Raw genomic sequence first — 23987 nt, 5'->3', positions numbered from 1 at the left:
ATCAATATCATCATTTTTAAGACTAACTTTTATTTTATTGGTAGGCCATAATTTATTTAACGAGTCCTTTGTTGATGAACAGTTAGATTGGTTATGATATTTGGCTATACTCCAGAATATATTCTCTTATATATGTATTATTATTATATCCCTCAGAATATATTCTTTTATATACATACATATGCATATATATAATTTTGTGACTAAATTAGTTCTCCAGAATAATATATCCTCTGTCTCTCTCTCTCTCTCTCTCTCATCTACCTATCATCATCACCTGATTATTTCCTTTATACAAATCCTAAAAGTGACATTGCTGGTGGTATATAATTCTTATTGTCAAATCTTAACTTGTATAACAACCTCTTAGAAGTTACAGTTGTTAGCAAAACACAAAAATAAATAAGAATCCATGTTCTTGAACTGCCTTTGTTTCCATAAAACCTTCCTTAGAACCATGGTCTTCACACCTACTTGGCTTTAGTAGCCCCTATGGTGGCTGAACACTTGTTCTTCTTGTTCTCCAGCATGATCCAAATAGTCAACTTCTGACTTCCCCCTTATTGTAGTCTAGCAATTAAAACCCTTGGAGACAGGAACAGCTAATTGAACCAAACATTTTAAGTTCTGGCTCAAATGCATGCTCATTCACTTTTTGTGTAAAATGCCTGCATTGTATTTTTCAGATGTATCTCAATTTTTTTTGTGGAGTTCCAGACATACTTCACTCAGGATTATGCACAAACGGCATGGATCCATTCCATTGTAGATTGTGTGACCATGCTCTGTGGTGAGTATCACTTATTACTGGCCACGCTTGAACTGTATATGACAGTGAAGTTCCACTGACTTTGATTACTAGTTTTTCCTAAGTAGAAGGGCTACATTAAAAACTGGCCAGAACTACATGATATAAAGAAGAGACCAATCCTACTTTCATCCAAAGCCAACCAGACTTGCTCTTGTAATTGATAGTCTTAGCTGATGTCAGGTAGACCAGTTACATAATACACTCAAAAGAACACATACGATTTGGTTATTTCTGATTTTAGAAGCAATTTAGAGTGTATGCTCGGCTTCTCTCTTCCAAATGCTATGGCCTTCTCATTCTCCAGTTATACAGTTATTGGATAGTACCATGAGCTATTTCTATATAATCTCCTTCAATGAGTGCCAACAGTGTTGTATCACATCTCAAGTCTTGGATTGCATTCTGTTCCCTTTCTGAGGGTTTGAAATTTGACTGATGGATTTCATCTTTTTCATGTATAAATCTTCATGCTTAGAGAAGTTTTGGAGAAGGACAGAATTGTATAGTCATGAGATAAACATATTCACCTATTCATTATGGCTGTGATTTAATTAAGGAAACCCTGAAGATGTTATATAAGGCATGTAGGGTATTCTAGAAATGTATGGAATTAACATTCCATCTATGTAGTAGAGGACAACAAAGCTGACTTTTTTAAAAAAAAGTTTCAAACTAACATTATTAAATTGATGTCTTAGAGAGTTTCTAAGATTGAATCAAAAATTGTTTGTAGCCTAGACTCAATCTTTCCATTTAAATGAGTTCTGAGTATTTTAGGAAATTTTCATCTCCTCAAGCCATGTTTTAGTGGCAAAAGGGAAATAACACCTGTGTTCAGTAACTCATAATAATCATTTTATTCCATTCTAGGTACTGACTCATATTTCTTTTTGGAAAAATATACACATACTCAGGAATCAGTTGAATTGTACTGAAATGTATAATATTTGTTTGATTTGGAGGAAGTTGAGAGCAGTTCTAAGACTAAAAGCAGGTTTCATGAGAAGGCTAAATCAACTCAACTCTTTCAACTAATAAGAATGTCTTAAGAGATCAAAAAATCATATATTTGAGTTTTAGAATCTTTTTTTTTTTAAACCACTTGATTTTCAGGGTCTCATTATTCACAGCCTTTGTGTCAGCATGCTAAAGAAGCCATGTTTGTCTTCTCAGAAGATAAAGGTGATTCATTTCCCTCACTGCTATCTTTTGGAGGAAATTCATAATTTCCCAAATAGGAGGAAATGACCTTAGGTGACGAATATGGTTATAATGACTGTGTGAAGCTTTGAGGAGGGTTGTCAGAAGCAACATATTTAAATTCTATGAAAGACCAAGATGACTGTTGTACACAGTTACCATATACCCATCTACTCACTTTGTGACATAGTATTAGAACATTAAACTTCCGAGTATGGATGAGAGTCTGCAGAATCACATCTGGGACACCCACTGGAAACAGATCTGCTCTGTGATGAGCAGAGAGGCTAACATTTGAGTTGGCTCCCAATTTCAGTATGATTGATACAAAAATGATCATACTCTACAGACACCCAGAGAATCAGTTCTTCTGATCTTGCTACTAAGAGTTATTGATGTCAGCATAAATTTTTCCTTAGAAAGAAACTCACATGGCTTCCTCACCCATCACTGCTGCCATTAGTGTGAGAGACTCAAAGAGTAAGGGGGTGAAATAACCTCATACTTGGTGTTAGGTGCTTTTGTTGGTGACCTTAGGCATTCCATACACCCCCGAGCTTCTGTTCCTTTTTGGCCTGTTCTAGCTTTTCTTAATATTCTATGAGCCTTGAAGTCAACATAATTCTGATACATTGGTAAGTCACAAATCAAGTGAGATCAACCAAAATATCACCATGGCATGAAGCATTTTTCTTAGATTTTCTGGGCTTTGATAGCTCATCCACAGGGCATGCTGAAGGCTGAAAGCAGTGCCAGATTGTGAATTTTGTCTATGATCTCTTGCCCTGGTTTTTTGCCATATAACACTACTGGTCACATGGTGTTGTCCACTTTCTTTCTCCAATTAACTGTCACCTTTATTGCTAATGATATATGATCAATACTATAGTAAACAACCCAGTACAAGTGACATGTAATTTAGAGAAAGTTGATCATCTGTTTAAAAAACACCCTACAATCCTGCCATTATGATAGAATGAAGGGGAATGAGCACTGAAATGCAGCTCAGGAGATTTGAGTTCCATTTCAGCTCTGATACTTATTATCTGTGGGACCATGGGCAAGTCACTTCCTTTCTCTGGGCCTTAGTTTCCAAAGCTTCAGAATTAAAAGGGTGGGCTCAATGCCTTAAAGGTTCTCTGCTGTGTCAATGCAGCACCACAGCCTTTTCACAGTACTCTCAAGGCTTTTCTGTTGAACCTATTTCTTATTGTTTTTGAAGCTCCACTTGGGAGTGTTGTGAGTAACCATTTATCCTGTCAAGTGGGAATCATGCTAGGTGGCTTGCTTGCATCTACTGGACTCATCCTGGGCTCATTTGCCACAAGTCTGAAGCATCTCTACCTCACTCTGGGAGTTCTTACAGGTAAGGACACTTTGTGTCACCCTACTCCATCCAGGGGTTGCCAAGCCAACAGAGAACTAATTCATAAAATATTCATTTTGTTAGATGCATAATTTAGTTGGCCTAGCTGATGTCTACCTACCTAGCAGTTAAACAGAGCTGGAAATGAGATTACACTACCCTAATGAAAATGCATCACCAATTTAATTCAGCCAGATGGTAAAAGCAACACAGCTTCCTCTTTGGAATTAGTGTATGGCTGAGATTCTGTATTCAGAAGAAACAACATGTTACCCAGGGCAACATGAATTTTCAGCAATGGTCATTCTTCCAACCATTGCCAAGACATTAAAATACTATTGATGGTCAATCTGCATTGCTCCTACTTTATAGGAAATACCACTGTCCAATAAATGGGAGTTTCTAATTTTAAAAAGCCCTTTATTGTGAATATTCTTATATTATACATTCTTTCTCAATGCTATGGAAGTATCACTTTAGCAAATTATAATGAATCCCGTGGGAAAAAGGCAACATGTACATTCAATAAATCACACTTACAGGGACTGCATAGGAACAAGATGAGTTGGCTGGTGGGACTGTAGTAGGAGTTTGCCCGTCACTCAAAGAGGTGTGGAGAGTAGCACCAACTCCTGCCTGGGCTTTGGGCCATTGGTGTGGCATGAATCAGGTCAATAAACGACATAACCTCATAGTGAGGCTATATATTTGGCTGTGTTAGCTAAAGAAGGTACATCCATCCCTAAAAACCCCAAAGAGCCTGACTGCTGCTATGGTGACCAATGGATCCTAGTTTACCATGCAGTGTCCTGGTTTTAACATTGAAAGTCCCACATCCAGAAACCCCTCTGGGTCCAGGCAACTCTGGGTTGCTGGATACCCTGAACTGCAGATGGAAGCAGGAGCTTCTGAGGGTGGTTCTCCTTTTTCTTCTCTGACATCCTAGCTGCCATAAAATCCAGGCTCAAAGCCCTTCAAATTTTCTTTACTTAAAAAGTAATAGAAGTTGACTGTTTTTTTTTTTTTTTTTAAGACAGGGTATATCTAGCTCTGTCCTCAGGTTGGAGTGCATTGGCACAATCTCAGCTGCAACCTCTTTCTCTTGGGCTCAAGTCATCCTCCCCACTCAGTCTCCTAAGTAGCTGAGACTACAGGCACATGCCACCACACCTGGCTAATTTTTGTAGTTTTTTTTTTTTTTTTTTTTTTTTTTTTTTTTTTTTTTTTTTTTGCAGAGGTGGGGTTTTGCCATATTGCCTAGGCTATTCTCAAACTCCTGAGCTCAAGTCATCTGCCTGCCCTAGCCACCCAAAGTGCTGGGATTACAGGCATAAGCCACTGCACCCAGGCCAAAAGTTGAAGGTCTTTAAAAAGCTTTCTAGACTGTCAACATTTGTCTACTGACCTTAAGAGGTATTTTCACATATGAAAATATACATTGCTATGTTCACATATAAAATTGGCATGATGTTTCCCAACTTCGTAAAATTACCCTGGAATTTTCATAGTTATATATGCTATTTGAATCTAAATTCCAGAGTGGTCACAGATTATCAGTGTTGTGTCTTCATAGGCAGTGAAATGTTTAGGCAATTGTCTGGATAAGTTAAGTTTAAAAAGGGAGGAGGGATCAGTTTCCTTGGTTGGCATTATCCAAATTTTCTATTGAATTCCAATTTAGTTTGTATGATGATTTTCATGTTCCTCATTTGATTTTGGTTATGAAGTCATATTTCCTTAAGGGTACACTCCCTAAGACGAAAATCATATATATCCTACATTTTCTAAATTGTGAATGACTGGTGAAGGGAGACTCATTTTAAGCTTGATGTAAAAAGCAGCTTTAAAAGAGTTTAATGAAAGATCAGATTCTCTTTAATAAAATAATTGCATTCTGAGATATTTTCTCCCATGGGCTGTTTTGGTACACCAGCACTCACAGAGTTCTCTTTATCCCCAGGTCTTGGATTTGCACTTTGTTACTCTCCAGCTATTGCCATGGTTGGCAAGTACTTCAACAGACGGAAAGCCCTTGCTTATGGGATCGCCATGTCAGGAAGTGGCATTGGCACCTTCATCCTGGCTCCTGTGGTTCAGCTCCTTATTGAACAGTTTTCCTGGCGGGGAGCCTTACTCATTCTTGGGGGCTTCGTCTTGAATCTCTGTGTTTGTGGTGCCTTGATGAGGCCGATTACTCTTGAAGAAGACCACACAACTCCAGAGCAGAACCATGTCTGTAGAACTCAGAAAGAAGGCTTGAAGCAGGTGTCTCCGTATTCATCTTTGACCAAAGAATGGGCACAGGCTTGCCTTTGTTGCTGTTTGCAGCAGGAATATAGGTTTTTACTGATATCAGACTTTGTTGTGCTGGCCATCTCCATTCTGTTTATGGCTTATGGCTGCAGCCCTCTCTTTGTGTACTTGGTGCCTTATGCTTTGAGTGTTGGAGTGAGTCATCAGCAAGCTGCTTTTCTTATGTCCATACTTGGAGTGATTGACATTATTGGCAACATCACATTTGGATGGCTGACCAACAGAAGGTAAAATTCATGAAACCACAATTGGTTCCCCACCAGGGGACTTTAAGCCTTGAGTTTCTCCTCAGCCCCTTACCATGTGGAATACCTAGGTCTGAATAATGTTAACTAGTCTGCAGTATCTGAAGGCATCTCCCTTGCTGGTTCTTCTAGATGACAGATTGGCGAAATTTTCTATAAAGGGACGGATAGTAAACATTTTTGGCTATGTAGGCCATGTGTTCTTTGTCACAACTACCCAACTCTGCTATTATAGTACAAAACAGCCCCAGACAATATGCAAACAAAAGAGAGTGGCTATGTTCCAATAAGACTTTATGCACACTGAAAGGTAAATTTTTCTTATAATTTTCTTGTGTCACAAAATATTTTTATTTTGATTTTTTCCAACCATTTTAAAATAAAAAAACATTCTTAGTTCACAGGTAATACAAAAAAAGGTTATGGGCCAGATGTGTCTCAATTGCAGAGGCCTAGGGTGACAACAAGTTCTGGTGGTGGATTTAATTCCATCCCAAGATAAGTCAGTCCTCAAGCAAGACACCTTCTGGCTGGGTGTGGTGGTGTTAGTTTCTTTTGAATCACTCCAGATTGACTAGCAATGGAAAAAGGAGCAGAATCCAGTTCAGGCAGGAGGATCAGGTGCAATGATAACACATTATTTGTAGTCTCATGTTTATGTTTGACAGTGCAAACTGCAAATAATTTCCTTGTAATTGTAGGCTTAGAAACCAAAGTTATAAGAAATCTACCAAGTAATTTCTTCAGCAAATGCTCATCTGTTCGGACTGAAGAGTGCAGGCTACTCATATTCTCTTAAATGATGAACTATTCACACTTGAGATGTGACCTGCAGAGCTAATACCATCATGTAGCTTCTGACAAATTATGTTTTTGGTAATTAATCAGGATCCAACTGCCATTCTCCAGTGTTATGAATATAATATTTAGTACTATTTCCACATTTTTAATTGTTAAAGAAGAAGGAGAAGAGCAAAGGGTACCTATTTTCACAATCAAATAACTCGGCAAGATAATGGAGGCACGTCTAGTCTGAGGCATAATGGAGGCGTGTCTAGTCTGAGGCATACAAGACCTAAGTTCTTGAGCTGGCTCTGCTCCTTATTAACACTGTGACCTACAGAAAGTCGCCTAACCCTCAGATCCTCATTTTACCCTCTATCTGTAAAATGAGCCAGTGCAATATTTGCCTGTTGACCTTATATGGTTTTGTGAGGTTCAAATGAGGCTTTGGGTAGAAAAATGTAAAGCATAAGCTGTTGAAGCTGACATTATACAGAGTCTTTGAAACAATGGATATCATAGATGGATTTGAAGTTATGGGGAAAATTCCACTTCAGAAATCTTGAAATAAGACTTTGTCCTATTCCAAGACCTCCATTATCTCTGGCAAATCATTTTAATGTCTTTGTATTACAGTTTCACCTTTGTGTAACCACTTGAGTTATTGAGTATTTATGATCTATGATGTGCCAGATACCAATGGATAACATGACTAAAAGCCTCTAATATGGTAGACTGCTAGGAAAATTAGCCTCTGGTTGCTTTACGTCAAGCTTGTCCAACCTGCGGCCCATGGGCTGCATGCAGCCCAGGACAGCTGTGAACATGGTCCAACACAAATTTGTAAACTTTCTTAACAACATTTTGAGATTTGTGCACATCCCCCCCGCCTTTTTTTTTTTTTTTTTTTTTTTTTTTTAGTTCATCAGCTATCATTAGTGTTAGTTTATTTGACGTGTGGCCCATGACAATTCTTCTTCCGATGTGGCCTAGGGAAGCCAAAAGATTGGACACCCCTGCTCTACATGTTATTTCATGACTACTTTTAGAGTAACCCTATGAGATAGATAACCTTTCCATTTTATAGCTAAAGAAATTAAGTTAGGCAGGCAATGAGTGGTAGAACTAGTTTTAATATTCTGCCTTTCTAATTTTGGAGCATATATTCTTTCTACCATACCATGCTTCCTGGAGAGATGAATTCTTACATTTGCATAAAAGAAGGATAGAAAGACAGCATAGATAACATACAATGGGAACGGTATCGCTATAAATAACTGCAAGGCTTACTGCTGCGTAGCAGTGGTTCTGAGGCTATTTTACAGAATGTGTACATCTTGTACTCATTTTTGTTCTTCACATCTACAGGTGTCTGAAGAATTACCAGTATGTTTGCTACCTCTTTGCTGTGGGAATGGATGGGCTCTGCTATCTCTGCCTCCCAATGCTTCAAAGTCTCCCTCTGCTTGTGCCTTTCTCTTGTACCTTTGGCTACTTTGATGGTGCCTATGTGACCTTGATCCCAGTAGTGACTGCAGAGATAGTGGGGACCACCTCTTTGTCATCAGCGCTTGGTGTGGTGTACTTCCTTCACGCAGTGCCGTACTTGGTGAGCCCACCCATTGCAGGTAAGTTTCCGGAGAGAAACCCCAATCACCTCTTCTCTTTGGCATATTGATGTGAAAACAGCAAACCCACATGCAGTCAATGAGAAGGATTGTCAAGAGAGCTGGGGAAAAGTGAAAGAGAAAAGGGATATAAGAGCTCCCAAAACCATCATGGTTCCACCTACATCCTTGTTTTATAATCTTTTTCCAACCAAGTAGGAACCTTAGCCTACCTGGAAAGAGTAAGTCCCAAATTAGGGTCTTGATTCCTTTCCATATTAATGATGGGAACAGGGGGATGGAGCAGTTGTTTAGCCTTATATAGATAAATAGGGCAAGCTGAGCATGGTGGCTCATGCCTGTAATCCTAGCATTTTGGGAGGCTGAGGCAGGCAGATTGCCTGATCTCAGGAGTTCAAGACCAGCCTGGGCAACATGGTGAAACCCGAACTCTACTAAAATAAAAAAAAATTTGCTGGGCATGGCAACATGCGCCTGTAGTCCCAGCTACTCCGGAGGCTGAGGCAGGAGAATTGTTTGAACCTGGGAGGCAGAGGTTGCAGTGATCCAATATCGTGCCACTGCACTCCAGCCTGAGCAAAAGAGTGAGACTCTGTCTCTAAACAAAGAATAAATAAATAAATAAATAAGTAGGGTACATTTACAGGGAAGTCTTGTGGGAGAAAAGGATTCCAACAGGGAAGTGGGTGATGAGGCTGAAATTATAAATGCCAGTGTCATAGTGGAGTGTTTTGGGTGCCAGACAAAGGAACTGGGCTCTATTCTTCATAGACTATAGGTAGTATTAAAGTTTTTATGTGAAAGGATAATATGGTCAAGCGTATGTGTTAGAAAATGTGATCTAGCAATTGATCTAGTAACTTAGGAGAGAGGTAGCTAAGATTCCATTCTAACAGTTTAGGAGGCAGCTGATAAAGGCCTGAGCTAGGGCTGCTGCAGCAGAAATGTTGATGAGCTCTGGGGGAAAGGAGGAAGTTAAAAAAGAAATCAGCAGAATTTAGCATACAGAGGTGAATGAGAGAAAGAAGTCAAGGGTGACTTAGAAAATAATGTCATGGTTGAAAAAATAAGGAAATGCAAGAAAGTGGCTTTGCCTGAAAAATAATGAATATGGTATTTAGATATGTTGAAATTTCTGAAATATACAGGTAAAAATGCATAATAGAGCTGTTTAAGGATGAAATGTGAGCTTTAATGGATGGCCTGATTTGTATATAGATTTGGGAGTCATCATATAAAGCACCTAGAATGTTTTATAAACTCGAAAATGCTATAGAGTAAAGCATGATTAAACAAATAATTTGACAAATACTTATTGCATCCATTAAATAAGTAATTCAACAAATATTTATTGCCTGTATAACTACTATTGTATTTATCATGCTGGAGAGAGACAGCAGTAAACAGGCTGGAATCTGTTTCTCCTTCCTAAAGCATGTGATCTACACCACCTGCATGTGAGTTTCCTAGGAACCTTGTTAAAAATGCAGATTCCTTGACACTCCCACCTGTGATCTGAAGGTTCAGGATGAGTTCCAGAAATCTACATTTTCAGCCAACTTTGTTGTGATGCTCATGCATGGTAAAGAGTGAGAATTACTGTTCCATATTACTATCTGCCTAGATTAAAACTGAGAGCGTGAACAAGGGCTCTGCAGACAGGCAAAAGAGAAATAACTCAAAACTTTGCCTAGAAAGAAGGCAGGAAATTTTTTGAGGAAGGCAGGGTTTCTGCTATTAGCTATTATTGTGAATAGACAGTTGCAGGCTATTTCCAAATCCAGCAATTGGGGTGGAATAAACACAGCAAACTAGGGGAAATTGTGGCCACTTCACTGGTGCAGATGAAAAATCCTGGTCAGTTGAAACTCCGTGATATAGATCTTTGTGTTTAATGCTCTGTTTTTGAAAACTGCCCCCAAAATGTTCCCACATCCTCCCTCCATAGCCTATTTTAGTGTTCACCAACCTTTAGAAATAGTGTCATTCTGTCAAAGGTCACAGGACACAAATGAAATTGGGATTCATGAATCCTTTCCTCAGACCATGGCCTTTACTGGCAAATCAGATATTATATTCATTACTGGGAATTAGAGGATTAAGACATGAGTTCTTATTGTATCATTTTCTTATTTATTTACCTTTCAAATGGCAACTGTCTATGCAGTCTTTTCTGTTTGGTGCTATAGAAATGCACAGGTAAATGAAACAATAACTGAAATATTTGAGAGTAGTTTAAATTCAGGAAATTTTGTGGGGCTTATAACAACTTCTACATGCCGTTTTTGACTGATGGATGTGAAGTGGGTAAGAGAAGAAACCATATACTTCTCTGATGAATTTTTTTTGGCAGATAAGGAAAGTTTGAAGGAATTTAAAAAACCTTTTGTTCATTATAAAATAATTGCCTGACAAAGTATAATGTTACCCGATTGGTTTTCTAATCATTGTGGCTACTATTTTGCATGTCATATGCCCTTGCTTTCCTCAAAATGTAGAGCTGAGATAGATATTGAGATTAATTTGTTGCAACAAGAGATAAAGAAAAAAAGCTACGTTGCATTTGCAACTTCTGAAATGGCTCAAAGTTCAGATTTTCAAACTGGATAGAGCACAATGGCTGAATCCAGTTGAAAATGTGGATTCTGCTTTGATGCATGTCATGTTACTCAAAATAGTGTATGGGTGTTGTGAATACTACTGGCATTTTGTACAAATGCATTCTCTTAATACCCTCGATAAATTATTCCAACTTTAATCATTTAAATGATGCTACTTTTAGCTTTCTACCAGATTTCATGGAGTTAATAGTAACTAATATTTATGTCGTGACTACCAGGTACATGATGCTCTCCCAAGTACTTTACATAACAACAATCAATTCACTTTAGAAGTTTTCCTGGAAAACAGAATGTATTTTTCAGTTGCTGCACAATATTTTTAGGTGACCTGCTTTTTCTCTCAAAACTACAATTGGCGGTGCTATCAATCCACTATTATCCTCACAAATAGTTAGAATTTGAGAGTGGGTAAACAACTGAATTTTCAGCTTAACAATATAATTTTGCTGTTGTTTGTTACAGGATGGCTGGTAGATACAACTGGCAGCTACACTGCGGCATTCCTCCTTTGTGGATTTTCAATGATATTTAGCTCTGTGTTGCTTGGCTTTGCTAGACTTGTAAAGAGAATGAGAAAAACCCAGCTGCAGTTCATTGCCAAAGAATCTGATCCCAAGCTGCAGCTATGGACCAATGGAGCAGTGGCTTATTCTGTGACAAGAGAATTAGATCAGAAACATGGGGAGTCTGTGGCTACAGCAGTGCCTGGTTACAGTCCCACGTGACCAATGACCTTGAGCCCCAGAATCTTCAGGTTTGAGAGAGGTAGGGCCACCAGATTCTTCATGTTTCTGAAACTTTTTATTTTGGCAGAAGTATTACCTTCCAGGGAAATTATTATTGTTTCGTTACCGTATTAATATTTTTAAGGGAAAATAGCACATAATAAAGAAAGCTGGACTAGCCCAGAGGCTTCTCATTTGGGATTTGTACTCATAACTGAACTCCTATCTTTTGGTCAATGGGCATGGCTCTATAAGAAATGTAAGGACACAACTGATATAATTAGCTGTAATTAGGGATAATTTCAAGGCATAACCAAAGCAGATGACACCGGGCAGCAGCTTTGATCCAGTCTCAGCCCCTTCATGTTCCCTCCTCAGAAAGAAAATGGAAACATTAACGTGTAGCTTTGCTTACCTTGTCTGATTTGGAGAAGGAAGGTCAGCTTGGGTGTGGTGGTAGAGAGAGAAGATGCCATACCTTTTTTATGATGGAGTTTCTCATTAGGGTTTTACTTGGGGTTGTTAAAGCATACTTGAGATTCTTCAAAAGGTGGTGACTAATATAGAAAGAAACTCATTTTCTTTCTCTTAGTCTTCCAGCCAGCCCTTGCCTCTGCTCAAGGGTAGACACCACTTTGAGAATCCAAATAATCATGGAATGCCATGATTGGAATAGATCTTAAAGGGTGGCTGGTAAGATCTATTTGAAATTGTCCACTGGAAAACTGAAAGCTTTTTTCCTGAGACTGAGTCCCAAGCTCTCACCTTTGTTACCATCACATATAATACTTATTCTAAATTTAGCAGAACATCCTCAGGCACAGGGACAACCTCTCAATCTTACCTGAAATGTTAACAATACCAAAACTTCTCATTTTTACCTTTAGGGAAAAAGCTCTTAAACTGCAGACACATTCCTGTTAGGATGAAAAAATGTTGGCAGTATTCCAATTGTGCAGGAATTGAATTCTTGAATCAGCAGGTCTCTGGTGAGAGTTTTCTTTGCAGATCAGACATTTAGTTTCATCATTGCCCAAAAGAGGATTGGAGAGGGTCAGTTATCTGAAATATATTATCCTAGAGATATTCTAAAGGTGAGATTATTTTCTTGCTGTGTTAATTCTTGTTCCATTGTCCACTGCTTTTCATCTCTTTACAGATAATAATTAGAAATCTACTTATTAGATTAGAAGTTTATTCACCCTCAAATACTCTACTTTTCTGTGGTTTGGGATAATTTCTGAGTCTTCAGATTGAAGAGGGAAGGGATGGAGGGAAGAAAATGTCCAGATCCCCCAGCTTGTCTCCATTTTAAGTCTAAAGAATTATAATCCTGAATCCCACATCATGTCACACCTGTAAATAGGGGCAAATTATGCAATCAATTTTAATCATTCTGTAGTTTAAAATCCAAATGTCAAGGAACTTTTTTGATCCTGAAGGCTATTTAATCCACTGTCTCCTATGAGGCCTCGCAAGTGCTGGGGGTAAGGAAAACAGCAATAAGGAAGATCCTGGGTTACTGTGTATGCTCAGCAAGAGAGCTTGCCTATCACTGGACTATTTCATAAAATCACATGTTAATACATTGCTTTCAGAATGAAATACTGACTGGATGTGATAAGAGAAAATGGTAGTATTTCATAGTTATTTTCAAAAGAGAAATTTAAATGTTATCTGTTTTCTCCTTACTTAGTTTAAGAATTTAGTTTTGCACCCCATTGACTTTGTCATTTGTAATTTTAAAAATATTTGGAAGATATCTGTAAAAAGTCAAAGTTAAAATGAAGTTATATCTGTTTGAAATAGCACTTTGCCCTAAATATCATTTTTTGAATTTTCAAGCCTAAAGATTTTAAAAAATATAAATAGTTACAAGTGTTCTTATACATATTTTTTCATCATAATCACAACCAAATTTTATGAGGTTCTGCAATATAATTCCTATGAAGTATTATAAGTACTTATGAAAAATGAGCATAATGATAAGGAACTTTTAAAGATTTTGTATGGGAGATTTGACTTTAAACATGTGTAGATTTGCATTTTGCTTTCTCTTTTGAAGCAGCATTTTTAGAAAAACAGTAAGAAAAATGTACATCTTAAGGTCTACTATTTTACATATCTACACAGAATTTTACTATTAATGTTCCATGTGCCTATACTGTTTATTTTAAAACTGAGAAATTCATGGGAATGGTGTATTTTGTGGAATCAAGAACAAAATTGTAGTGGGATAATTTTACATCTTAAATTTTTCTTTCTACTACTGTAAGTTCTACTTTGGAATTATCTGAATAGAAAAGCAGAAGACATTATCTAACTTTGTAGATACACTGTATGATTGGGCTCTTTGTTCAATTGCAATTTCATAGATGAAATATTTATGCTAATATTTTCTTATTTCAAAAGCAAAATAAAATGAGTTTATTGCCCTGTGTTTGGAAAGACATTTTTACCTTGGACAAGGGTTTGGAGTGCATGGTGAGTGGACTTGTCTGGATCATGCTAAGATGTGGTCAGCTTTTTAAGATGTGGTAAGTAATCAAATGATTTGCAAAAACCAAAAGTCTTTATTGAATTTTTCCAATGTATGAGTTATTGTGCCAGGCACTTCCTATGCACTGTCTCATTTAACTTCCCTAGTGACCTCTATTATTATCATTTTGTAGATGTGGAAACTGAGGCACCAGTTCCCACAGCTCGGTATCCACTGCATTCCTCTAGTGTGAAATCCTGTAAAACTGGGATGCTACTGATGCTGAAGCCTGGTGTCCTTCCCCTATGCCTACTTGGATCATTATGTGGGTTCAAGAAGCTGTTTGGAAACAGACATTCCCGTGGGCAGATAAAATCCTGTGGATCATGCTTCAATCTTCTAATCAATATTGAAGGAAGATTCTAGATTGGAGATTTCCAGGAATTTTCCCAAGAGGTTCTATCAAAACCATTACTTCCAAGCTCAGTGGTTTAATTTGCTGTTGATTGATCCAGGCTTCTTTTGAAGAGCATTTAGGGTTGGCGGGTGATCCAGGCTTATTTTGGGGAGCATTGAGGGTTGGGAAGCATACTTTGTCCCAAAAGTGAGTTAGTTCCACTGTTTGTCTTCCACATTACCAAAGTCAGGCTTTCTCAGTTAGGATCTGAGTTCTTTTTGAAGTGCCTTTGCCATTGCTTTGATAATGAGAATGGTAATGTCTATTTGGCACTCCCCTTCCTGGTCCCAGTAGGTCTAATTCTGAAATTGTTTATTGAAAATGAAATAGTACAAATTAAGAGTAGACATCTGAGTTTCTTTTCTCACGCATGAAAGTTTGAGTTAAAAAAGGTGTGTTTTTGTTTTTTTTATAACTGTCAAACAATAGATTTTTATCTGTTGCCAGCTCAGCTGCTAATGACAGACAATTGAGATTTTGTCGCATAGCATAGAAAACTATTTGGTTGGGGGAGTGGGAAGATGTTAAATAATGATAAAAGGACTGACATTTAAGGCAAAACATTATGGTTATGGTACTTTTCAAACATATACAAAAGTAGAATGAGTAGTATACTCAACGTACCTACCCCCCACATCTACAATTATCTACCCATTATCCTCTCCCTTGATGAAGCGGTTTGAAATATATTAACATGAGCAGCACATGTTTCCTTCAGCTGCCAGGGAATAACTGAACTGGCAAGAATAATTTGTTCATGCTAATGGGGGACATGTGTGGTTAGTATCACCTATAAATGAGCCACTCGTTACTTACAAAGATGATTGGGGCCCCTTTCTTGCTATGGACTTTGAGCGTCTCAATTGAAGATTAAAATGTTCTCTTCCTGTCCCCAGCACCCTAAGGATCTATCTACCTGAGGTCTAGAGCTGCATTAAATTAAGTCAAAAGGGCCTTTTATTTTCTCTCCTGACCCAAGAGAGTCAATCCAATGACAAGGGATTTTGAGATTTAGATGAGAGTGATCGTTATTACTCTCATTATTCCTCTTAATTGTTTAAGGGTCAGAGGTCTTTCTGAGGGATCTGGGACCTAAGATTGGTCTAGAATTAAATGAGAAAGTTTATTTTTGACATTAAAAGTCTTTAGATTTAGCATTTCTAATGCAGCCCTTTTCAAGTTTTTCCATAAAAATGTTCCTTTTGTGATGGCAAATTAGGTCTTTTCCCATTGACCAGCGTAATGATGGAAGAGTTCAAGGACCTTGTCCCAGGAAAGATGAAAACCTATGCTCATTCTTGGATAGCCTGTTTTTGCAGCTGGGGCCAGAGCAAGGTGTGGGTATGGGTCAAGGTGGGGAAGAGTTTGGGAGTGGGAGAAAGGATGTGGGCAGCCTCTGTGTGGTTACCTCAGGTTAGGCCCAAGTGCAGGTGGATGAATCCAGATATCAGACCCTAAGTTTCTAAAGCTCAAACTAGGAAGAGCAAAGCCTATTTCAGAATCACAGAATTTATAGGGCTGGTATGAGCGTTCAGTGCCCACCCTGGACTTACGAGGTCACCCAGGGTATAGTTCCCGCCATCAGGCTTCATTCCTCATACTCTACTATACTCTAGCGCCCAGTTGTTCTATTAGTTCCTCTAAGTACCAAGCCTTTCCTTTCTATCCCCCACCTTGGGGCATTTTGCACATGTTAATCCCTGTGTTCACTCTCTTCTCATATTTTGGGCCTCAGTTTAAATGTCACTGCCCTAGGAATCCATCTTTAATCACTGCCCTCATCTAAATTATACATCCCTCTCCCGCCCCTACCACCCACATTCTTCATGCTCATAGCACTGTTATTTTCCTTCAAAGAACATCTTTTAGTTACAATCGTATATATTGACATGTGTGTTTATTTTAAAATTTCATCTGCTCCACAAAACCACAAGTTTTCTGAGGATAGGGATCATACTGACTTATTCACTGTTTAGAGCAGTGCCTGACCCAGAGCAGGCATTCAAAGAATACTTGGTGAATGAATAAATGAGTGCAAAGAACAAATGAATTTGAAAAAAACTGCTAAGGAGAATTGTAACACTAGCAAGGGTGGGGCTGATTGAAGGGTTGGGGTGCAGGTTTGTTTGGGCCAAGTTGCTCTTGCATCTAGAACAGATAGGATATATTTGATGTTCCTAATTTAGCGTGTCTAGATAGGACACCTTGTTAGAAATGTCACATAAATAGTAGAAGCTCTGGAGCCTTGGCCATTATGGAGCAGGTTTCAGAAAGGGGATAAAAGTGGCAAAGGGAAGAGTTGATCAAAAGATATTAAATAACAAACTTTTGATTGAGGCCTGAATGTAAAAAAAGATACTACTGTGTTCAATCCAGATAGGCTTAATTAAATAGCTGTTGTGCACAAATGAATGGAAACCCCAGGGAAGAGGAGCTGTTCACACGAGGGAGCCCTGGAATGTTGGGAAAAGGTGGATTGCACATGCCCCAAACATGAAAAGATGAGGTTTCAGTTACAGGCATCGCACAAACTGCTTTAACAAGAAACCTTTGTGCCAGGGTTTGGCCAGGTGCAGGAGATGTTTCTGACCGGAATCTTTTTCCTGACCAGACCTATGGCTGCCCATAACTCATAGGTCATTGCTGAAAATTAGACCACATGCTGGCAGACATTTTTAAGACATGGTGAACGGAGTTATCAACCAACTATTTATCAAGCACCTCTTTGGAATCTGGAACCATGTTAAATATGGTGGAGAATTAAAAATACACATAGCACCCCCTCTGTGATCACGAGTTTACTACATAATTGGCAAACTGAAACCAGCTCAGGTTAGAACAACAAGAAGTTATTAAATATTGACCTGAGGTTAAAGGCATATGTAGTACTTTGAAGGTTAGGAGAGGAAGAATTCATTATGGGCTGAAAAAATTTGATTCTGGGGAATCTGAAGACAGGATTGAACAGATTGGAATCAGCCCTTACTCTTTTCAGGGCAAGAAGCTGGGAGTGAGGGAAAGAGATGTGAGGCAGCTGCTTTGTGTGGCTTCTTGAGGTTCCTGCAGGCATCTCAGGCCAGTGCAGAACCAAGCACACGTGGACATAAATGTTCCAATGACAGGTCCATAAAGGTGTCTGGGACTTTTGGAGGCTGCAATTGCCTTCTTTAAGTACAAAGTAGCGATTTTCAGGGCTATACTTCAATATTCCTCTCTCAACTGTAAAAGGGTGTCATTCTCAAGGGTCCAAAGCTTGAACAGCACAAAGCGTTTTAAAATTGACATGTTATGCAGCACTGCCATCTGCTGGAATTCATGAGAACACTTCCCAGGAGTTGGGGGTCTCCAACTGTTCAACTCCCCAAGGCCTGCCTTAGCACAAACACTAAAGTTTGTGATTGTCTCCTCCTCTTCCAACTCCTCCTTTGCTCGTTACTGTTTCCACCACATTTATCCTGTTCCTCTTGCAAGCACAAATATAGGGATAAAGATGCTGTGTTGCACTTTTCAGCTTTTGGTTACCTATGTCAGCTTTCTAATGTGGAGTATCAAAATTAATATGAATGATGATTTTGACTGGCTTGACTAGGGATAGCCACTGGTAAAATGTAATGTAAAAAAATTTGGAGTCTTCTGCCTTTCTCAGGAATCCAGATTATCAGCGTTCTCTCATTGTTGTTCCTACTTTGATGCTTACTAATGTGTTAATTTATTTGATGTTAGTTGATAAAGGAGTTAAAGTGTGAGACACAGAATCTCAAACATATATTAGAAACCAAATGTTAGAAAACGTTGAAACCAAATGATGTAGAATGGATTCGATGTCAATTCAAAAACATCAAACGTTGGATTATACGATACACCAATTATGACAAATTTAGTGGTTATATTTACTTTAAATGCGTAGTACATGTGAAATTATGTGGGGATTCTATTTATTTGTAACTGAAATTGCTTTCAAAGGAGAGTGGATTATCTTAGAATGAAAGCTCTTCTGTAGAACTGAGCAACTTGATGGATTTGGTTATGCATAGGTGAGTTTGTGGTTGAGTATGAGGATAAGAGTTAGAACTGAATTGCTCTGTTTAAGAAAAATGGAAGAACAGTTTTGAAGGGTGAAGAGGAGACAGGGAAAGCAGCAAAGCTCAGAATCATGGAAAGAGGCAGGAATATCAATAAATGGTTGGGGATCTTTTCTTCTTTCCTTCTTTCTTTGCTCCCTCAATTATTATTTTTTGTTTATTTCTGTCTCCCCTCTCCCAATACCTCTCACGCTCACTTCTCTCCCTTTTCTGTCTGAAAAACAGGGATTATCTAATATTAACTTTAAAGTTGTAGACTTTTCTGTCTCTTGGGATCTCCTCCATAATGGGCTTTTATATAGAAATGAACTGTAAATGATTTTAGTTTTGGTGTTTGTTTCGGTTTTTATATTTGTTGTTGTTTGATTGATTTGGTGAGATTTGCTGGGGTTGATGTGGTATGGAAAGGAAAAGCATGTGGAGAGAGATGAAGTTACTCTTGAACCAAATTAATGTTTAATAGAATTAGGGATTCACAGCCACTTTCCAAAGTCCATGGCTGGGAGGCCCAAGGCAAACTCAGGGGATGTTAAAGGGCAGGTGACCCTCTGGTTGTTACATGTGTTCCAGCTCCCTCCACCCCTACTCATCCCCCACCCCCTTCCCTCCCCTTCCCTTTCTTTTTTAAATTGACAAATAAAAATTGTATATATTTATCATGTAGAACATGATATTTTAAAATATGTATACATTGTGGAATGGCAAAATCAAACTATCTTCTTGCCTTCTTATTTTGCTCTCCACACTGGGTGAGGGTCTGATGTTGGCTGGTGTGTGCACGAGTACAAGGACAAAGGACTGGGTATGTGTTCTGGCTTCTAAGTGTTTACCATTTCTTTAGTCTTCCAAAATATGTGGCTTCCTTTTCTAAGGAATTTATTACGAATCTTTGAATTCCAAAATTCAGTTCTGGAGACAAACTCTCGCTTAGATTGAATCCATCAATTTTTTAGGCTGTTCTCCCAGGGGTTACAGAGCAACTATTAATCCCAGCATCAAGAGACACCTGATGTGCACAAATAGTTCCCTTTCACCATTCCTTCCAGAGAGTTTTGGGGTTCTGTGTACAACAGTGTCTGGTGACCTATGACTGTAGAATGTCTGAGCTTGATGTGATCCTCCAGAATCTCTCTCTTATGGTCTATAAAGATTTGGTTCTATCTTCCCATAGCCTTCATTCCAAATTTTAAGACTATTCAGAAAATATTATATAGTAGCTAAATGCTAGATCCTAGAACCAGACACCCAGAGTTTGAATCCTTTTCTCACCTCTTGTTAGGTATGTGACCTTGGGCCTGCCTCTATATCCTAATTACTCATGTGTGAAAGGAAAGAATAAAAATGCCTATTTTAGGGAGGTTTGTAATGATTTAACAAGATTACTACATGCACAGCACTTAGAACAGCACCTGGCAGATATTGTGTATTATGTAAGAGTTAGCTATGATTATCATTGTGTCACTGGAGTTGAGATCACTAGATAGTGTTTGTCCAAGTGTTCAATCCAAGTGGCATCAATCTATTCTTGCTCTTCAGAGTTTGTTGTCTATGAGGCACCTGTGAGCTCCCATTGAGTTATGGTATTCCCAGGGCTTCTTCATGTCACCTTCATTATTCCTTTAGTTACTCAGCTAGGTGCCATTATGAAAGGAGGTGTTGAGAAATCTGATTCATCACTTTCAGAGGAACCCCTCAGTTCAGACAGTTTTGGGAAATTGTTCCCAGAATAGATGCATGGCATTTCTATGCACATTTGTAATAATTAGATGCTGTTTTTCCCTCACTTAAAGTGAAATACAAAATGTCTGATGAACAAATTTATCTTAGTGAATATGAAATTTCCAAAGAAGGAGGTAGTTGTGGTTGGGGTGGGATCTAGTGTGTGTGTCTTAGTCTCAGGAAATGAGAAAGCTAAAGAAAAGAAACCACATCTCAATGATGCAGGGAACTTTGGCTCAAAAGACAAGTAGAGAGGAATGGGGAGGCTGGAGCCCTGGGAGAAAAAAGGATGTATAAGCAGAAAGAGAGGGGATATATGAGCAGAAAGCTAAGTGCTAAACTTGTTTTAAATTCAGTATATGTTTGCTATGTTGTTCTGAAGGGAGAGAAAGAGGAAGAAAGTCAGTTTTGTGGAAAGGGGCTATTCCAATCTGTGATGGTATGCCTTATTATGTTATTTATTGATCTGCTTAGTATAGACTTCATCTATTGATTTCCTGCTATGTTGTTAGGATTTAATTAATAGAATTTAAATAATTCTTCCCATCCCAATTCCTTCCATGTTGCAACAGTTACAATTCAATTTTTACTTTGTTTTGTAAGTTATAATAACATAATTTTTACTCCATCAAACTTCAACCGTATTTTTTGAGTCTCTATCCTTTTATTATGGTTTGAATGTTTTTGTCTCCTCCAAATTCATGGGTTGGAAGCTTAATCTCCAATGCAACAGTGCTGAGAGGTGGGGCCTAAGGAGAGGTATTTCTGAGGGCTCTACCCACATGACTGGACTAATGCCCTTATAAAAAGGACTTGCAGGAGTGGGTTCTTGCTCTCTTCTGCTCTTCTGCCATGTGAGGAACAGAGTTCCTCCCTTCTAGTGGATGCAGGATTCAAGGTAACATCTTGGAATGAGAGACCAGGCCCTCACCAAACCTGCCAGCACGTTGATCTTGAGCTTCCAGTCTCCAGAACTGTGAGAAATAAATTTCTGCTTGTTATAAGTTACTCAGCCGCGGGCATTCTATTATAGCAGCCCAACAGAAACTAAGACAATTTCCCTTATCTCTCTTACTCCTTCTCTTTTCCAAATCAAGTATTATAAAATTGGAAAGATTTATTTATGTATTTATTTATTAGACAGAGTCTCACTTGTTGGCCAGGCTGGAGGAGTGCAATGGTGTGATCTTTGCTCACTGCAACCTCTGCCTCTTGGGTTCAAGTGATTCTTAAGCCTCAGCCTCCCAAGTAGCTGGAATTACAGGTGCATGCCACCATGCCCAGCTAACTTTTGTAATTTTAGTAGAGATGGGGTGTTGCCATGTTGGCCAGACTGGTCTCGAACTCCTAGCCTCAAGTAGTTTGTCTGTCTTAGCCTCACAAAGTGCTGTGATTACAGGCATGAGTCAGTCACTACACCCAGCCATGTTAATTCTTCTTTAGTCATAATTACTGATCCAAAAAGGTGAAGAAAAATAAACGACATATACATTATGTAAATGTTATCTACAGCCAATTAGAGTCCTCTAATTACATTTCTTTCACTAGATGTGTCAGTTTGATCCAAGATGGGATGTTGAAAGTGCAAGAAATGTGTTCGGGAAAACACCTATGGAAAAAAATGGGAAGAGAGCAGATAGAGGTTGGAAGAGCAATCCAAATATGATGCAGGTCTGACAACATACGTAGGAGAGATAGAACGAAGAAAAGTTGGGTAGAAACATCTTACATTACAGTATTTTTTTAAGGAATATTTGGCAAGGCTAGTGTGGAGTCCTTGAGTTTAAATTGCTCATCAGAGGAGTACTGCATCTCTCAGGAAAGGGCATGACTTAGTATCCTTGCCACACTGGGAAGCACAGTCTCAGTGTAAATGTAGTGCTAGAATTCAGAGTGTAGAGATGGGACCTTCAGACAATTACAATCCCAGTAGCTAGAGATCTGAGAGGTGCTTCTTATGGCTACCACATTAGGGTTACAATGTTATTACACTTGAACTACTCAAAGGAGACTGTTCTAATTGTCAAGGCCAAACGGATTCTCATTTCTTATAGTTCACCAATTATATAAAAACATGCCACATTAATTTGTTTTATATTTCTGTCATGTTCTTTAATCTCAATAATGAACATATTCCATGAAAGAACTACCTTGGGCCTGCCTGTGTTGTAGTTGATGTCACATAAGCATAGTCACATCATGGCCAGATAAACTCTGCCAGTTGAGGTTTAGCCTACAACAAATGATTACCGGTAGAAACTGTAAAATGGGATGAGTGCTACTGAACCAAGAGCCAAGAGAAGTAAATTATGGTCCACAAATTAGTTGTGAAACCTTAAGTCATATCACCAGTCCTGGTCTCAATTTTCTATCAAGAAAGTTGGTTGGAGCAGGCATTTTCTCAGGGTCTTCCTGGTTTGAAAGTTCTGTGTTGTCTACAAGGTTGTTGCTGAATTGAAGTAATCTGCATTGTGGACTCAATCTAGAGAAGAATATATTGCTTTTGAAACTCTGGCTGATAGCATGTGATCAACTGCTAAGACTATTTCTGCACCCAGAAAGGACAGCAAATATCTTTAAGAAGAGCTCCATTACTGGGAAGCCAGTTTTTCTGTGAGCTGATTTATCATTTGTTGAAAGGGCTTTTCTCAGCTTTTGTGAATCAGGGAGCATAGCTTTAGTGCTGAAGGAAATAGTTTCCAAGAACACCTTAAAGATTTGGAGAGGAGGCACTTCTTTTCTGGAAGGTCAAATTACCCTGAATAGCAATCACAGCGACTTCTCTGGGCATATTTATGAGTCTGTCTAATAGGTAAGAAAAGAACTTGAGCCTGGCATCATAGGATTTTTATTAATCTTGACAGGATGAGTTCATCTAACCACTAGAATTAGGACCCATTTCAGAGGCTTGGAGTCAGCTGGTAAGGGCAGCTTTCAGAGGTAGGTGCAGGATACTATACAATTCAGCTCAGGCAGCTTTTATTATAATATTAAATATCAAGTATATGATGAGGAATCCAAATGCAAACTGGATATTCAAGGAACTTAGGATTTCCTGGGTTAAGCCTATAAGCCTAATTACTTTTATTCCATTTACACTTACTTTTTACATTATAGATCAGTGGCTCTCAAACTTTGCTGCACAAGTTTCAACTGGGGAATCTAAAAATCATGATGCATGGACTGTACCCTATGACAATTAAATCATTCTCTGTGGGGTGGGACCCAGACATCCATGTTTTGTTTTAACTTTTTAGGTGATTCCAATACGCAGCCAAGTTTGAGGAACAATGTTGTAGACCTTACTATTCAAAATGTAATCAGAAGAACAGCAGCAGCATCCTCACCTGAGAGCTTGTTTAAAATGCAGAAATCTCAGGCCCCTTCTGTGTATGAGCACAACTCTTATCTGCTGATTTATAAAAACAAGTTAATTGATGAAGCAAATAATCTTTTCTGTGATTCACTGTCTGAGTGACCCCTGAATGGGAGTTTTCTGAACTATGTGGCAAGTGATGGAAGTTGTTTACTTTCAGGTGGGAGAAATGGCCTGCTTTG

At 38.6% G+C, this 23987-nt stretch overlaps 1 protein-coding gene across 2 annotated transcripts in view; it reads left to right on the top strand.

Moving 5' to 3' along the window:
• SLC16A12 (solute carrier family 16 member 12) overlaps positions 1 to 12000 on the top strand; it is a 48377-nt gene extending 36377 nt beyond the window's left edge. The window contains exons 4-8 of one of the 2 annotated variants that reach the window (XM_017510134.2): positions 687 to 790; positions 3234 to 3377; positions 5338 to 5917; positions 8087 to 8346; positions 11430 to 12000. In XM_017510134.2, the coding sequence (XP_017365623.1) occupies positions 687 to 790; positions 3234 to 3377; positions 5338 to 5917; positions 8087 to 8346; positions 11430 to 11692 (1351 nt within the window). In that variant the 3' untranslated portion in view covers positions 11693 to 12000. The remainder of the gene's footprint in view (positions 1 to 686; positions 791 to 3233; positions 3378 to 5337; positions 5918 to 8086; positions 8347 to 11429) is intronic. The other variant, XM_017510135.2, reaches the window with a different exon arrangement.
• The last annotated feature ends 11987 nt before the right edge of the window (positions 12001 to 23987 follow it).

Source organism: Cebus imitator, unplaced genomic scaffold (genome assembly GCF_001604975.1).
Source record: "Cebus imitator isolate Cc_AM_T3 unplaced genomic scaffold, Cebus_imitator-1.0 Scaffold431, whole genome shotgun sequence".
Lineage (NCBI taxonomy): Eukaryota > Metazoa > Chordata > Mammalia > Primates > Cebidae > Cebus > Cebus imitator.
This window is presented reverse-complemented; position numbering and strand designations above follow the sequence as displayed.